We start from the raw sequence: 18,600 nt of genomic DNA on the forward strand, positions 1-18,600 counted from the left end.
GCGTGAAGTGCGAAATCGGACTCTGCATTTCCGGATTGTTTTGAGAATTCCACACGAAGGCAACATTCCGGCAGATGATGCAGGTGGGAAGACAGACACTCCATGCAGATGGTGGCCAAAAATTATATAAGTAGGACATTATTTTCTACATTAAAAATGTATTTCAAATAACGTCCGCACGCGCGGACTGTGCGACCCCATATGGGGTCATTCGTACCGCTGACTTTATTTTTGCAACCCCATATGGGGACTTTAGTCGTTTAAAGGTTAAGGAATCCAACTATACAATCTGCAATAAACCTTCTCTCACAATCTTGTCTTTCGTCGATTGATACCCACACAAAATTATCTTGAACCTTATCTCTAATGCTTTCAATTCTAAGATCATAACATTGCTTCACGTAATTTCTGCCCACAGTAGATTCAACTGGCACTCTGCACTGTGTATACGTCTCTATGAAGTTTCTCAGAGTAGGACTGGTTAGTTTCCACAGCAGAATATCTGCCGCTAAAAAGTCTTGGCATAAATCAAAGGAAAACTGGGAAAAACTATTATTAGAAAATTCACTAAGCAATTTTTGAACAGGAGCACTTTTCATGGATTTAATTTTAATATTCTCTTTGTGTATATTAGTGTTCAAATGCTGAAGCACTTGAAAGCGTTTTTCACAACCAACTGTTTTCTCACACGCTCGGCAATAAAAAATTTTGTTATACATACTTATCATCTCTCCTTCGAACTCCCGCTGATACAGCTGTAATTTAGTTTTCTGGCTTTCTTTCACTTTTGGCATGACTACAGAAAGCTAAACAAACTTAACTACAGACTAGTCGCCACTAATGTGAATGACCCCCACCTTCAAATGAAGAAGTGTAACGAACCTCATGGCTACATGTGAACGCTTTCAACTAATCTCTTCGCTGCCACTTTGATGGTACACGGATGAGGCAGGTTACAAGTAGAGGGATCGGGGAAGTCCCGTCCTGGGTATTGCATCAGAAACATAAATCATGACAAAATGTTGAGTCAAATATGCAACATATTCTAATACGGAAAAGAAAAATTGTATATACACAACCATGATTGAAAATTTGAACATAAAATTAAAAAAAATATATATATGATAAACATTTTAAAAAGGAAATATGCAGTATAAATAGAGATCTTCGAAAATATGATGCTAATTCATAAAACAGGCAAAATATGCATTTATATGCACTATCAAACCACGTCCAAAATTTAAGAAATGAAGTAATTCATACATATATCCAAACGAGCATACTTTCTGGTTGCAAGAAAGAAATGTGCATTTGCATTAAAATCCGGTCCCTAATGATAACTAACAACCATGGAAAACCTAGAAACTACTGCCAACATACAGCACCAATGTGGGAATATTTCTGCTTCCACCAACTGTCTCTTCGGTTGAGTGGAAGATTCAAGTCCCATACCACAAAATGTAGATGAGCGCATGCACACAAAACTGGATAAGATGAATATAGCAGATATGACTATAAAACTTTTATGACTGTCACAACTGAAATATTCTCACACTGACATCTAAGGAAAGCTAGTTGGCAGGTGTATATTTTCCCAGAAATTTTTGGACTCTAATAATCTTTTATACATTCTTCTTCATTTGTGAATATGAGACAATCTCCTATGCCTGAACGAAAATGGAAGTAAAAAAACATCATCTTTGAGTCTGGTTAAGATAGTAATTAATGATCCAGAAGTTTTGATACAAATATGCAACATTTGTGCTTAATGTTACTGCAGTGCTGCAGGAATTTCAAGACTACAGGTTGGCATAGTGTAGGAAATGTCTCTCAGTTGAAAAATGATAGTGGAATTAAAAATTAAAGGTTTTACAATTTAGAGACTTTCCATCATTTGGTGTTTAATTTCATTGATCCCAGCCCCATTATCTCAAGTGTTAAAACTCCTTCAATGGCTCTTCTTGGTTTGCTGTTGAAACTGATCAAACCCTCAGAGTAACCTTAAAACTGAGATTGCACTTAGGCTGAAACTACAGTGAATAGTCACAACAATACAAGACTGTTTCAACAAGACAAGATGAAGTGTCTTGACTGCTGGCTGTGTCCACACTGATGGAGCAGTGATCAAAAATCTCACTCCCTTTCTGTAGACAAGGTGTCGAGGACAACCAAAAACTTTATTTTTATAAATCTGTACACATGAGACAGGAAGGAAGAGCTCCTAGTATTCTAGATCAGCGGTTCTCAACCTTTGCCAGACCGTGGCTAGGTAAATTCCTTTTTCTATAAAGACGAGGGCCAGGTATAATTGATGCCAGGGCCTTGTGGTTGAGAAACACTGTTCTAGATCTCTAGACAACAAGATGCACATGGTCATCATTTTGCTCTGGCTGCTATAATCCTCAGTAAGGAACCTCTGGCACCACTGATAAGAAACCTGGGCCTTGGAATTTTCCATGACGTGTAAGTGAGATGACATAATCTGTTCCCCCCGTCAGGAATCTGACCATAGTTGTTCAGCCATTATGTAGCACACCATCATTACTGCATGAGGTCCCAGTCTTAACTGGACCAGGCAGGGACAGTCTGACTGCACCATGCACAACTAGCTGTGCATCTCATGTGTCTCATCTTGTTAGGTCAATGTAAGCGGCCTCATATAATTCTACACATATTCCTGAAAAAGATGTGACTCGTGATGTCTTGAACAGTCCTGACTTGCTGTGACTGCTTGGTGTGGTTCCAGCCTTACAGTCTGTCTGCAAACAGGCTTTGGAACTCGGATGGCTTGAGGAATGTTGTCATGCATGGAGTTCTGATATTTAATACCAACAACTCAGCATTTGTTTCCTGTCCCAAGAAGCATTTAACACATTCAGGCATAGCTAGGAAATTCATCAGATTTACTTTTTCAAAAGAGATAGTTACATTATAGACAATTCCTGGCCATGGATTTGATCAGAACATGCTAAAGTCTATTATTACTTTACATTTTGCAATAATGTGAGAACTGGCATATGAAAATTTGTCTTTGTACAAAGAATATGCAAAAGAATATAATTTATGTCATGCCAAATTTAAATCATTACAGTAACTTTACTACTAACCTCATTAAAAGTATCATCTGGTTCTAACTTTGGCCTCTTTGCAGGAGCTGCATCACCTGCTATTGGGCTAACAGAAGACGGATTTTCCCGTGGGGTGAGTGGACGACCAAAATCTTCACAACCTGGTGTAGTGTTTATAGCTGCCACTGCATCCAGTTCCACTTTCATTCCCTCAACCTTAATTGCATCCAACAATGCTGAATTTGTATCACTGCTCACAGACATCCGACGGATGTCTGATGACTTTTGTCTTGCTCTAAAATGACGAGGCTAAATAAAACAATTCAAATAAACATATTAAAAATATGAGGTAAATGTAACATGTTCATTATTTGAAGATATAAAACCAGCAATAATTACTACATACATTTGTGTGGAAAAACCTATTCTGATCAAGCAGTTTATTTTTAATAAAACTTCATGTCTAAGTTACCTTAAAATTTCTGTAATTTTGGTTCATGTGAGTTTGTGCAGCTTTAGATAGCGGAATGCAAACAGCTGCAACACGACATGGAAGTTTCTCACACTTACACAATTACTGTAAGGTGGTTATAATGTGTAAGAATTCTTTAAAGCTGTTATGGTGGTAATTTATTTGGACACTATTCACTTGATAAAAAAATAAAGAGATTGAGCAAAAGCAACCACTCACCCCAATGATTTCCATTTGCATATAGTTTTCCCAGTTTTAGTACCTGATCTTATGTACCCACAGATATGAATTGTGTGTACGTCGGAATAATTAGTGGCTGACTGGCCACGGGCCTCCAAAACCATTTTCTGATTTTCAGACTACCACTGGAGTATACGTGCTTTTGTGGCACCTCTTTGTTCTATACCTAACATATTTCAGTATGTTATTACATATTCTTATGTTTGGTGAAGGAAAAAGTTAACTTGGGTTTTCATGAGTCATTACTGGCAGCCAAGTTCACATGTCACTTTGCAGCCATACATCTGTTTTCTTCAGAGATTTTCAAACCCTTTCAAAACATTCACTACATCAGTAATTTAAGGCTTTACTTCTTTGATGGCAAAATATGGAAAAACATCTTCCTCTAGATCTGGATGAAATTTCCCCACTACCGAACAAGCATTACCTGATGGCAATGTCTGAGACATCATAAATATAGCATCTAATACAATCTTTTTTAAAAGGATGTCATAAAGACATTACCTTCCTAAATAAGACATCAAGGTCAGCACAGCAGTGTCACTGACACAAGTCTTGATCCATAACTGTATTATGTTTATGACACTGGGGAGGCAAAAACTCTACAATGGTGATACCAACACTGGGATGAGAAGGTTCATGCAGTAACAATGCTTTCTGAGGCAGAGCTTTCTCACTTTGTTTTTCAGGACACTCAACTTATAAAAGATTCTCATGAAGGAAATTTTCAGAAATGTCTTTATCCATTCAAGCTCCTTTCTGGCTGTAATAATGTACCAGAATGATGTTTGTCTTGACACCCTTTATTAACTAACACAAATTTTGTTGTTGTTTCCAGATGCATTTAAACAACATATGGTCATAGGATGTTCTTCAGACACATTATGCTTCAAGGAACACTTTTCTTCTTAAGTAGCATAGGTTCTTACATGACTGTCTTTCCAATATAATCCAGACTCACTATCATTATACATTTATTTTCCAGAATTATTGGGTTTTTGAACTTTGTTCATCGTCTAGTATTCTAGAAACTGGATCTGTTTATGTCCTCAGGTGATGGGTAGAAGACACATACTTAGTTGGGCCCCTTAGAAAGAGCTAACCTCAATCACCTGAGGACAGAAAGAGATTCAGTTTCCTAAAAGTTTCTTCTAGTTTCTAGAATACCGGACGATGGACAAAGTACAAAAACCCAGTAATTCTGAGTGTTATACACCATCGATCATCAGAACCCTTTAGAATCTATTTATTTTCCAGTTTCCTGTTCTTCTAGCACATAATTCTGAAGTTCTACAGAAAGAGAAATCAGTTGCAGCACTAATATGATCCACCAGGACAGCAATTTCATGAATATCATAATGTTGTTTAAATCTGGTCAGTCACATACAAGGCTCTGAAATGACCTTCCAAACTCAATTCTTCATTAAAGAATCTGACTATGTGCACACATGGGATCAGAGGTGGGCCGTCCTCCATTGTATTTCTAACTGAACCAGTGCAGGTGCACTCTTTGTATGAACTTAGGTTTAAAACAAACAGAATCATTATTGCACTTCCTTATCAATACAAACTGCTCTTGTTCATTATGTCACATCTGGTTTGTAACCATTATGGCTTAATCTTTGGCTAGTTTGTCACCAATTCCACCTTTCTAAATTTGGCAATTAATTCAAGCTTCTGTTTTACTCAGAGAGACTTGAAAGGATCCTGACGATGGTGTATACTGTACTTCTTTTGGCTTATTTTGGACTTCACCCATCGTCTGGTATGTAAAAGACAAAAGACCACGACGTTTCGGAGACTGGATCTGTCTCCGTCTTCAGGTGGATAAGGAAGGATAAACCTACTCAGGTGGGCCCGTTGGAAAGAGCTAGTCTCAATCACTGGACAAACTCCGGTCTGTAGAAAAACAACCCACTGATGGAACCGGTTGTTGGTTGTTCATAGGTTGTTTTTCTACAGACCGGAGTTTGTCCAGTGATTGAGACTAGCTCTTTCCAACGGGCCCACCTGAGTAGGTTTATCCTTCCTTATCCACCTGAAGACGGAGACAGATCCAGTCTCCGAAACGTCGTGGTCTTTTGTCTTTTACATACCAGACGATGGGTNATGGGTAAAGTCCAAAATAAGCCAAAAGAAGTTCTGTTTTACTGTCAGAACATTCCATTCTTACAACTTCAGCATTTTCACATGGTTCATAAAACTTAACAATCACTTCTGCAATACCTGGCATATACTTCAATACATCAAAAGCAACAAATCACTGTTTATACTCACAACATACACACTAATATTCATAAATGGGCGTCAACTGCAGTGTGTAGAAATCTCTGCTGCAGTAGTGTATCAGCAGTGCCCTCTAATGCTGTATGTACAGCAAACTAACAATAAAGTGGGCTGGGGTCAATTCCAGATTCTGCTTAGACTTGATTGGGTAATGTTAAGTATTATTATTATTATTGGAGAGGGTGGGTTTCTCCATGCACCGCGACTAATAGTCTATTGTGCGTCTAACATTAAGTAACTCATGTCATAAAGGTGTAGGCATTGGCAACACAGCCACACCCTCCCCCAGTCATTTTAAAACATTTTTACCTATTTTCCAATTTCCACTATTACTATCAGACAACCTTTGCTATTCCCTCACAAACCCATTTAATGCTTGTTCATGAGAAGAAAGCCACAGTCACACACATTTACATTTGTAAGGTGGTGTGATCACACAAAACACATTAGTTGACTGCAGCTGGCAATTAAAAAAATAAGTGTTTCACACATGCTGCAAAACTCTACAAAAGTACATATTACGAACATTTAGTAATGGTATGTATTGCTATCATTTTTGGCACACAGAAGTATAGACATTCTGACTACCTTTCCTGTACCTAGGGATATAACAACAAACATTCACTCACCCTGTACTCAACATTCTTCCCCTCCTTGCAGCACTTGGGACATTCCCAACTGTTGGGCAGGTCTTCGTTTACAACTCCTTCCATACCAGGACACTGCAGAAACAACATAGAAGTCAATTTTACACTCCAAAATCCCACTGAATGACATAATGTGGCATATTTGCTCAAGGCAAGAACTGTGAACCCAACAGAGCCAGTTATGTAATGGGTCTGCAAATATGCCTGTTGCTAGCGACAAATTCATAAGATGCTACAATGCAGTAACTGAGAAGCGGTGTTCTCTACACGGTTCATGAGATAGCTACATGACGCAACAACTGAAGAACTGCTGGGAGAGGTGTTTTCTATGCAGTCTGTGCTGAGGCTATGTAACAAGGACCAGCTGTGATTAAGAGTCTTGAGATGCTAGTTAGAACAGTAGGAGTTAGCTGTGAGGCAGTCACAGGCCAATAAGGACATAAACACAGAAGCTGAGAAAGCTACGGCATTGGAAGCCATTACCAGGGGACAATCAGTGAATATACAGCAGCCTGGAAAGACTCTGTACATTCTGCAGTGAATTGCAGAGTGCATGATTTAGCATTAACACTGTAGTTATTTGTAGTTATGTGCCATAAGAGTTCAATAAATCCAATTATTGATTCAAACCCTGTATATAGTCACTCAATCACATGACAATATGCTTACAACTAAATGATTGTTGTAATAACAAAATTCAACAGAAAACTGCCACCATCCCACACAGACCCCAGAATTAACTTACAACTGGACTTGTTATGAAAACACAAGCTAACTAGCCAACTATCCATCTGCATGGAACACAGTCCTTCTTGACAAACTATTGGTGGCTGGTCAAAAAATTCTCTCTTGTAGAACCCAGAGGCTCATTACTAATTTCACAAGTGCATGTACTGGGGAAGATGAATTCAAATTACACCCTCACAACTTACATCTTTAAGAATCAATTATTCTCTCATCTATGGCTGTCCCAAGTAAAATGTTGTATCATAGCTCACTTTTATATGCATGCTACATGTCCTCATATCATTCTCCTTGAGTTGATCAGTGTAATAATATTTGTATATTCCGTGGCTGCCACTCACACATTCCTAAGTGTTTAAACACAAGACATTACTGTAGAACAGTAAGTACTAATACCCCATTACACTAGGTATAGCTGTAAGCAGGCTTGTGCAGGAATTATTTTTCCACTGTGAGGCAAGATCAAGACAAAAGTCTGGAATATTTTTAGAATCAAAACAAGAAAGGGGATTTTCTCTACCAGATAAAATTTTTTACTGTAATCACAAATTAAAATATCAACCACTTGTCATAATGTACTAAGTGTACATCAGATTCTTTTTCAATAAAAATTTCACAAACCAGTACTTCAAAAATTCAATTCTACGGCCATGTCCATTCTCACGATGGGCACGAGGAGATGAGACAGGTTTTGCTGAAAGTTGATTCACACTAGTACTGCCAACCACTAAATTTCTGATGAACTGGGAGACTACTGCTGCTCACAGTAAAAGCAGTTACCTTGAAATTCTTGACCTTGAGAATAAAAATTCAAAGACTGAAAAACCTCACAATATTTATTTTCTTGATTTGACCTAAAACATTCAAGACTTGCATATGCCTAGTCCTTATTTTAATTTATTGCACTTTAATTAGCTGCATTAGCAGTGTAACAACAAATGAGCAGATGATTATGAATAATGAATCAGAGAGGAAACAGAAGTAGCCAAAGACCTATATTAAGGTACTATCCTACTATCTGTCAAAAGCGACTGAAGAAAAATCTAGCAGATCCTCTGAAATATGAAGCATGAGTGGTAACTATTACTCATGACAGCTCATAACAGATACTCACGAGTTTGGCAACACAGTCCGGATGGATAATCTCATAACACACACTGCACTCCATTAGTGAACTAGGTATCTCTCTGTTCATCTTCTGAATTGGAATGACAGGTTGCTGGCCCCAGCCATCAAGTCCGCAACTGGCACAGGCTGCAGTAACTGGGAGCATTGGCTACAAGCATCAAATGTTCCAATTCAGTTTTTCCTCCAGTTAACTCCATTACACTTTGAAAATGTATTTTAAGATCTTCAGAGCTCCTTCACCAATGGAAGGTTTAGGACATAAAGAAAACATTTATTAAGGTTCTGAACGGAAGTTGTTGGCCAACTGTGCACAATAAAATATCCTTCATCCATAAATTGGGTAACATCTGAATGTTACCCAATTCCCACAAACCTTCACAGTAACTTATAGGTGAACTTCACAGAGAACAGGCTGGGTGAAAATGGATACTCATCATTTATGCCATCAGGAAAGATCAAATGCAACTGGCAATCCACCTCCCAGTTTAAGTTCTTGAAAATGGACCTTCACTTGTAAACACATCTTTTCCTGGCTTGAAAGTACTGTTCAGCTTCATGAAGTGTGCACAGATGAACTACTCACTAGCGTACTACAGATGCTTTGGCATATCCCAGGCACAGTGTGGCCATAACCATTATTCTACATTAACTTCTGAATTTGGTTCTGCATATTAATGACATTATTGACAGACTTCATTATAAATCACTGTGTATGAAATTCAAGAATGCATTGTCTGGTGGCATCACCAAACAATATATACACTAATGAAGCTTCATAATATGGTCAAACTTACAGAATGTATTCAGACAGCATAACAATTCTAGGGTATTCACATTGTTTAATTATCAAGGAAACATATGACTCGCAGAAAATGTGAGAATAAACTATGTTTCAATTTTCTTCACAACTTCTGTTCAGAACATTTCTTGCACCAATAATTATTTACTAAGTTACATTCAAGATGCGTGCAGAACACATGTAGGTCTACAAGTGAAGAGTCTACTACCTTATACAGAACTTTGGAACTGGTTAAATTTGTAGTATACACTATTCCACGGCTTTGTTTAGAAAACCCACTGGTGTGTCCAATGTCAAAAGATAAACTTAATATGAAATAACTTTTTAAAAAGCAACGACTATAGAACAAATGGAGTTTTATTTCACATTTGGGTATGTACTTGAAAACTCAAGAAGGCTTTGTTTGGGTTTTCTTTCATGTGTACAAATAGCACAGGAGTTTCTCAGAAATCACACCCATACTTCTACCATTTGCAGTGAAGTATAATACTCTTAATGTATGGGACATTTTATAAATCTCAATTCACAAGTTAGTTACATATTCCTTTTAATGATTAGCCATGAAAATTCACCTCCAATCCACACTGGGCAATCAGGAATCTACATATTATAAAAATGCAACAATACCTGCAAGCACTGCCTCATGATGCATGTTTGTTTTGCTCGACCTGAACCACCAAACTTGACCATATCCAAGCAGAATGAACAATCACCACAATCACTCCTCTGACAAGCCTCACACTTCTTGCATCGTGTTCGCCTTCTCCTTGGACCCCCTCCGCCCTGGTTGGTTCCACCTTTACCTCCTGCACGATGTTTCCCTTGCTTACTGCCAGGTGGCAAAGGCGTTGAACTACGGTTACCAGAGTTCTTGGTCAAAGGAAGACGCCCACGATTCCTGGGCTAATGTGGGGAAAAAGTGTTTAAATTTTGATCATTACCGTGGAAGGGAAGGGATAGGGGATAGAAGTTCATAGTGCAAGCAACACGGGAGAAATGTAAATGTTACTATTAATTACAACAGCCATAAAAATTAATTAATGTAACTTTCTTCCTCCAAAATGTTGATCTCAATGTGCAGGTGACAAGAATGGTTGGAGTATTTTTGACCCAAAGCGAAAGCATGGCCTTGCCACTTTGTAAACCAGTTGCTTCAATGAATCAATGTGGTATATTGTGACATACATGAGTTGTATGCAGATACTGAACCTATGGTGAAAAACTGACCTGTTTAAGTGATCTTCCATTATAAGAATAAAACATGAATAGGATCTGATGTTCCCAAAGCAGTGGTTATGAAGAGTTCTATCTTCTCAGATATAAGCAGAGCTCTGCATGCTGCCTGCTTCATGGTGATTTCTTGCTTGGCTTACTCTTCAGCCCTGAACATGGAGGTGACATGTTCCACCAAAACTTCAGTTAACGTTCACCAATCAACATACCATTATATCCCAGAAGATAAAACTCTTCTTCAAACATAAATAGCTTCAATTTAAAGCATGAAAGCACCTCACACAGGACATTCTCACACAAATCTACATGGCAGTAAATAGATTAATGATTTGCAGGTAGCATCTTCATAAGCAGAGATACTCACCAAAATTAGTCTGTCAGACTGATCTGGTCCTCTCAATATTGGTTTACCAGTGACAGCAGCCTCAGGACTGTCATACCTATGTTGTTCCACAAGAGTGCGTACATCTTTAATAAGGGCAATAGGATCTCGAATTAATTCTGGTACATTCTTCTTGTTGGTGGGTAGTGAATGGAGGAACATTACAATGGCTTTAAGTCCATGCAGCTCCTGTAATTCAAATTCACATACACAGTTCAGACATTTGTTACAAACTTACAACAGCAGAATATACATGCAAAGAAACTTTACACATTATCACATACTCCTAATGGTGAATAATCCCACACTAGAGCTATCACTGTCTGACAATCATAGTTATATACTCACTTTCATTTAATTCTGATGTTTTTATCACAGAAATTAAACTCAGCTCAAGCTAGTTAGGTAATCCACTTAACTTATGACATATTTACTGTAGAGATTATATATCATCCATTTAGGATGATGTCAAACAAGGATTGTGGCAGGTGGCTCTAAAGTTTCCAACTTAATTTTTAGCAAAAGTAGTTATAGCCAGTCTGCATGTGGATTTGGAGGTGTATCATAATCAAGGGCTATACATGCCTAGACAAATGTCAGACTAGATCACATTTTATGAAACCCAATATGAAATAAACTAGAGGCAGATGTGTGTCAGATGAAGTTGTCTATTAACATCTGGTAAAAGTCCAATAAAATAATGTTGTGCTGAAAAGTCTGAATAAAAACAGGCTGTATATGGGCAAGTTTTAAACCAACAGTGCAGACAAAAAAAAAAAAGCTCAAACTTTGAATAAAACAAAGTCAATTAAGTAGACCTGTCAATCTTTTCACCACAAAGGAACTCCACAACACGGAATAAGTTAGGGTGATCATTTCCTGGAAGATGTCTTGTAATGTGTCAATAAGATGGAATGTTGGGTCATCCCCATGTGGCCATTCCTGCAGAATGTGTAGAATGGTAATCACTAACAGATGTCAGATCACCTCTTAACAAGTGTGACTGATCGGAAAACCGTGTGACAACAATCTTCTCAGCTCTGATGGAGCTCATTCCTTGGCAGACCTGTATGGCCAGGTACCCAACAAAATACAACAGATTTCCCTGCCCTGTGCAGATGAACACTGGATGCACAATCCCGAATGCGACTGCTTGGTCTGGAACATGCCCTTGGAGACTATGCATTTTGTGTAACGGAGGTGAAATTGCCAAGGTTGTTGATGAAATCAAGAGAGCTCAGTAGATGGCATACAGCTGTCCATATACATGCTACCAAGGCCATGGAGACAGTATGACAAAACTTGGTTTTCATAGACAAGGCTGCATCCAGTTGATCCCTGAACAAATGACCTATCAGTATAAAACATGTACTCCAGAAAAGTGAAAGTGGGCTCAGCAAAGAACAAGCAACATGTATGGGCAAATGGCTTGCCTCTCATAACAGTCACAGGTGGGATGTATGAGACATCAAGGTGGAATACAAGAGTAAATTTACACAGGCAAACAGATGCCCTCTTGTAACCAACAATACTGGTCTTGGCATAGGCATACAAGGCTTCAGGTGGCTTATGATTGATGATATTGGAGCTGCCAGCCAAAAATACTGTCAAACTAATGCCCTTATTACCATCTGGATCCCATACAGGGACTACATGGATGTATATGATTCTAGGTCACACACCTTCACTTGCATACAGAAACAGAATTCATTCAGCCTTCATCTTAAGAGTACTCTGTACTGATACACAAATTGTAAGTCATACCAAAACTGTGATAAAGTACCACAGAGACAGGAAAGATCCCTGCTGGTGAGACAGGAGTTTCTATTGGCAGAGGGCCTTAAGCACTAGAAATTCAATAACTGTAAAAGAGATTGAAATTGAGAACTGCTGTGGTACACACACACAGATGTAGCAAAAGTAGTATGAGGTGAAACAAATGAAGATGTCATAGGTATTCAAAACTCACTGTCTTCTTCCTCATGAAAAAGAGATCCTTACAGAATGGTATACATGATGGAAAAAAACGGCAGAAAGCAAAAATGAAGAAAAGGAACACCTGAGAATCCCGTGATCTGAAATTACCTATTTCAACAGGAGCCAGACTGTGTTTAACACTTAAAGGACCAGTTGTATGCTATAATGCTTTTCACTTTTAAACGTGGCGGACCGGTCACATAATATCATGATTTCAGGAGACGTTAGGCTGTAACACACTATACCTTGCTCTGGCGCCACACAACTGCATGACTACTACGTAATAAAACTCCGGAATGTTGGTTTAGTCGTCAGTAACTTGACCTCGCTGTTTTGGTTCCCCACTCCAAAGGAAAATGATCTTTGTCCCTTCAAGCTGTATTTACCAGGCAGGAAGTTAGTAGTGCAATATGGATAAAGGACAAAAGCGGTCAAAGACCAAGCGATCTCTCGGAGAACAAGAAAGTATGACCTACTTGTTCATGTAGTTACTGAAAGCACTTCAGGCTATATTGGAAATTTAGAAATTTATTCTGGTGAAGGCAAAAAATTACAAGAAACTATTGTTTTCGTTTTGGAGCCCTCTCTTGATCAACATTACCATGTCTTTATTATAACAGTGTGGTGACTGCAGAATACCTTCTCTCGAGAAAAGTACGTGTTTGTGGAACAATTAGGGTCAACAGAGGCCTTCCTCCAGATCTGAAAGAGGAATCTAAATCCCTGAAACATGGTGAAACCACATTCAGGAGGAAAGGGGATATTATTCTTCAGTCCTGGAGGGATACTTTTGTTGTGAATATGATTTCCACAATTCACAATTCGAGCATGGTTGATATTCAAAGGAGACATGGACAGGTAAAGAAGCCTATTTGTATTTCTGAGCATAATATGTTCATAAAGGGAGTTGACAGAGCAGATCAATACTTGGCCTATTATTCTCTTCCTAGGAAAACAATAAAGTGGATAAAGAAAGTTGCCTTGTGGCTTATAAACTGTGCCATTTTCAATTCATTTTTGGTTTACAAAAATTCTAAACCCTGAGTCGAAACTGAAATACAAAGCATTTCTGTTGAATGTGGCAAAGGCCTGGACTACAGACCAAATGGTGGTGGCAGAATGAGAGTCAGACACGGACTTAGTTCGACCGGGCCCATCAACTCCCACCCCACACAGGCCTCATGTGGACCCCCCTCGGTGACTCTCGGGTGATATGTGGAAACATACTCTCCTGAAAATTGTGAAGAGCGAACATTCCAAGGGGAAGCATCCTTCTAGGCAATGCCGTGTTTGCGCAGTTCACAAAAAAAGGAGTATGACTACCTACATTTGCAAGTTCTGTGTAATGCCACTTCACAAAGGGGGAATGTTTCCAGAAATATCACACTCTCAAGCACTTCTACGAGCATTGGTGTTCTCCAAAAATTTTAGTTCATAAAATTAATTAGATTTTATATTAATTTTTAAAGTGAAGAGTTCACAAGTTAGGGTACTAGATTTCAAAATGCCGGTCCCCAGGGTGATTTAAATATTTAAATTGCCGGTCCTCAAAGTGTTAAGATGGGATACAAATATTAAAGAAAACTGAAAGCTATATATATGAAGGGACCACCTCTGTGTTCTATTGGTCAGAGTTCTTGCCTACAGATCCAGAGGTCCAGGTTCAATTCCTGGTGCTACCAGATTTTCTGAGAGGTAGTGGGTCTCGAACAGGGTCCACTCAGCCTCATGAGGATAACTGAGGAACTACTTCAAGGAAATAGCTCTGGTCTAGAAAACCGAAATTAACGGCCATGAGGATTTGTTGCGCTGACCATGTAACACTCTCTATCAGCTAAAGTTGGCACTAACTTCGCCGACAAGTGGTGGTCGCTCAATTGGTTAGTTTGCTTGCGGACTCAAGCCACAGAGTTTAGTTTTTGTTTTATATATATGAAGGAAGAGAACAAGTTTGTTGAATCATTGCTGCAGTGTAGAATCTGAAGTAACATGAATGAACATATAACAACTTGCACTGGAAGTTGATATTGCATCAGTGGTACTGAACAATACCACCACCTTGAGGATGAATCAATGAAAAAATCTGCAATGTGAATTACTTAAATTCTAAAATAGAATAAAAAGGAAAACCATAAAATTCTACACTGAAAACTTCAGTTTGAGGATTCACTGGGTGCAGAAAAAGCTTCCAGGCTTGTCATACTAACAAAAAATCTGCAATACCTCCACTATCTTACCACAGAACCAAAAGTTCTGTGAACACTTTGGGAATCATTAATTTATGTAAATTTTCAGTCATCAGCTTCACATTACACATCGTAACTACATAACTTGGATAAGAACACTGTACTGAAAACAATATGATTTAAAACACATTACAGATATGCAAGAAAAACTTCTTTGGATCAAGATGCAATAAAAACGACTAACTCAAAAAGTTTAAAGAATCAATACAATAACGACAATATTTTCTACTGCATAACTTCGCTTACTATGATGACTTACAAACATGGCCACTATTCGCAATGCGCTAAGTGTACTTAACACACCTTTGATATCAGACTTGTTTCCAGTACATTTCAAAGATCATATTACAAAGTTCAATTTTAGGGTCATGTCCTTTTTCACAATGGACAGAAAAAGGGAATGAGAAACATACGCTGCTGATATGATTTGTGCTGGCACTGCCAACAATTACGATTGATTTTCACACTATCACACAAATAAAAAGCAGTTACATGAAAATTCTCAAAGTTCAAGATGAAAAATTAACACTTGAATTGGGAAAAAAAATCCCCCACATCCAACCTCGAAAATTCAACATTTACACAAAAATGTATTTCATAGTACATGATACTTGAACTAAGAATTACCCTCTTCTGTCAACTTTCAGCACATCAATTTCAAAGGTAAGAAGGTAACACATGGTTTATCGACACATTATTTAATGAAAACATTAGGAATCACCTCTCTAAGAAGTAAAAGAGGTATAGAAAAATAACACATCCAATTATATCTTGCAGCTGCCAAAGGATACCCTTAACGCAACCTTCCATACCTGTGGTGTTAAATGAATGTGGTCTTCTGGAGCTTGTTGAGGAGAATTCTGAGGTTTTGGAGTGTCCGAATCAGGACTCCCTGCTCCTCCACCACCTCCTTCATCCAAGTGAGAACGTCCTAACAGGCAGTGGACATAACGCTCAAGCACATACCACAGCATCTCTGTGAAAAATGGGTACCGGAACTTCTGTGGAACCTGAACCAATAAACATATTATGTCATATGTTCTTAAAACAGTCAAAATAGTACTCATAAAATACAAAGAAATACAAGAAAAATATCTGGACCTGAGTGATGAAACAACAGAGACAGGAGAAAACAGAGCATGATGAGACAAACAAATTCTTTGCAGAAATAATAAATGCACTGCAAAATTCTGGCTTATTAATCTCTATAGAAAACGGCACTTAGCACATAAAATGGTGGATAATATCAGAATGGATCTAAGTAAAATTGGGCATGGAGTTGTTACCTGACAATGGAATTTGTCAGAAGGGTGACCTACCGATTAATGAACGCTGATGAACAAAAAAAATTGGCCACCTTAGCTTGGGACTATCTTTTCTGGGGGTTATATTATGATTTTTCAATATTGAGACTGCATAGAATCAGTTGGTATGATGATACATGAATGTGAATGAGCTGGAAGTGGTTGTGACCTGGAGTGTTATACAAGCCATCTGCCTAGAGCAAACAAAAACCATGAAAATGTGTGTATTGTCAGTGAAAAGCGCTGTAATATGTCTTTCATATTACACATTTGGGCAATTCCATGTTAATGTTACGTTAGTCTGTACTTAACTACGTATTTCACTAAAAAATGCAACATTTTAACTCGGTTTTTGGTAGATTTTTACGTGACTAACATAAGGCTACTGTGGAAGTGCCCATTTCGGTTACAACATTCGTTTATAACGACACTATTTTTAGGTCCCTTTGATGACGTTATGACCAAGTTCTACTGTATATATGATGTTCTTAATCTATTATAAGCTTCTAACATGTTCACAACTCAGTAGGTGGTACCATACCAAGCTAGCAGTAAATGTAAAAGTGAGAAAGACATGTCACAGACTATCCTGAATGAGGTTATTTGTGATTTTCCTCAGCCCCTTAGGGAATTCAGAGATAGTACCCCGATCAGGCCATGGGTGCCTCCTCCTAAATACTTTCAACTTCACTGGCCATTCTACCATCTTATACTGAAAGAGTACTTAAGTAACCCACCTCTGAAAGAAAACAATACACCATACACTTCCCCAATACATTATTACAACTTCTGTGAAAGTGAAGTTCTCTTATTACCTGTCAAAGGTTTCAACAAAACTTGTAACATACATGTGTGGTATCTTCAACTTGTGCAGTCTTCAACTGTTTCTCAATTCCAAAAGAATGAAGGAAATTTCCACCAAAAACAAGTGAATCTAGTGGTGTGTAGACTGCATGAATCCAACCAGTAGGAATGAAGAATGTATTTCCAGCTGTTAAAGTCACTCGGCCACACTTATCCACAGTGTCACCAAAGAATACATCAGACTGTTTTCCAGACAGAACCCAGTTTTCATACAACTGGATATTCCGTTCTGTAGGGGGAATCAACCAGAAGATCTGTAATGATGTCAAACAATCTTTTCAGTAAAAAAGGAAATCCATTACAGAGCCCTTCAACTGTACTAACTAGATTATACTACATTTCATTAAATGACAAATTTCTACAGCAAATTACTTCTACTTGTTATCTATAAATGACAACAGATTAGAATATACAAAACTATAATACTGTCTGTAGTTTTGTTTGGGTCTCTTTAAAGTGACAGTAAGGAGTGTGGACTGGATTCATGATAAGGTGCAGTGGCTGGCTCTTGTGAACACAGTACTGATCCTTTGGTTCTATATAATGCTGGAAATTTGTTATGTGGCTTGTTAAATATTTCATTCTGAAGAAGGCCTCAACTCCATATAGTCGGTCGTGCGTGCGTGTGTGTGTGTGTGTGTGTGTGTGTGTGTGGGGGGGTTCTTGAGTCTGACTTTATTAACACATGTACTTCAGTACATCCTGTTCCAAAATCACCACGCAAAACTCAGTCAGTCAGTCAGTCAGTTAGTTAGTTATTGGAGAGGGTGGATTTCCCCATGCACTTAGACCAGTATTGGTCCACTGTGCTTCCCTCTATGATATTCTACCCGTCTCTATACCCTACCAATACTGGTGCTTACCATCAGTCCCGACCAAGCCAGCGAGTTCGGCCTCTACTGGCTTAGCGGTATCTATAATGCTTCCCCCATCTATCAGAAGCGTTAGACACTACTGTCGGGCGGGAAATGTCCTTGAATTTTGCTCAGTGACCTCCTTAGGAGATATGAGGTTCTTTTATGTGCCATAAAGCTACGACACGGGACCCACGGCTTAACCCTTTGACGTGGTCATTTAAATTCCGCGGCCGCGGCTCCTGCGGTAATATATTCAGCCGGCCATTTAAATTTTGCTCGAAAATTATTTATTCATCATTGTTCTTAAATTCTATGAGATAGGAACATGAAACTTTCACTAAAATGATCTTAAA

At 38.4% G+C, this 18,600-nt stretch overlaps 1 protein-coding gene across 2 annotated transcripts in view; it reads right to left on the reverse strand.

Annotated features, from left to right (window-relative positions):
• LOC111871260 (jmjC domain-containing histone demethylation protein 1) overlaps positions 1–18,600 on the reverse strand; it is a 55,531-nt gene that overhangs the window by 23,577 nt on the left and 13,354 nt on the right. For both annotated transcript variants that reach the window (XM_023864236.2, XM_033754172.1), the window contains exons 6-12: positions 17,375–17,644; positions 16,035–16,232; positions 10,982–11,188; positions 10,012–10,287; positions 8,572–8,733; positions 6,696–6,788; positions 3,108–3,377 (exon numbers count right to left, since the gene is read on the reverse strand). In XM_023864236.2, the coding sequence (XP_023720004.1) occupies positions 3,108–3,377; positions 6,696–6,788; positions 8,572–8,733; positions 10,012–10,287; positions 10,982–11,188; positions 16,035–16,232; positions 17,375–17,644 (1,476 nt within the window). The remainder of the gene's footprint in view (positions 1–3,107; positions 3,378–6,695; positions 6,789–8,571; positions 8,734–10,011; positions 10,288–10,981; positions 11,189–16,034; positions 16,233–17,374; positions 17,645–18,600) is intronic.

The sequence above is a fragment of the Cryptotermes secundus genome, unplaced genomic scaffold (genome assembly GCF_002891405.2).
Source record: "Cryptotermes secundus unplaced genomic scaffold, Csec_1.0 scaffold699, whole genome shotgun sequence".
NCBI classification, from domain to species: Eukaryota; Metazoa; Arthropoda; class Insecta; order Blattodea; family Kalotermitidae; genus Cryptotermes; species Cryptotermes secundus.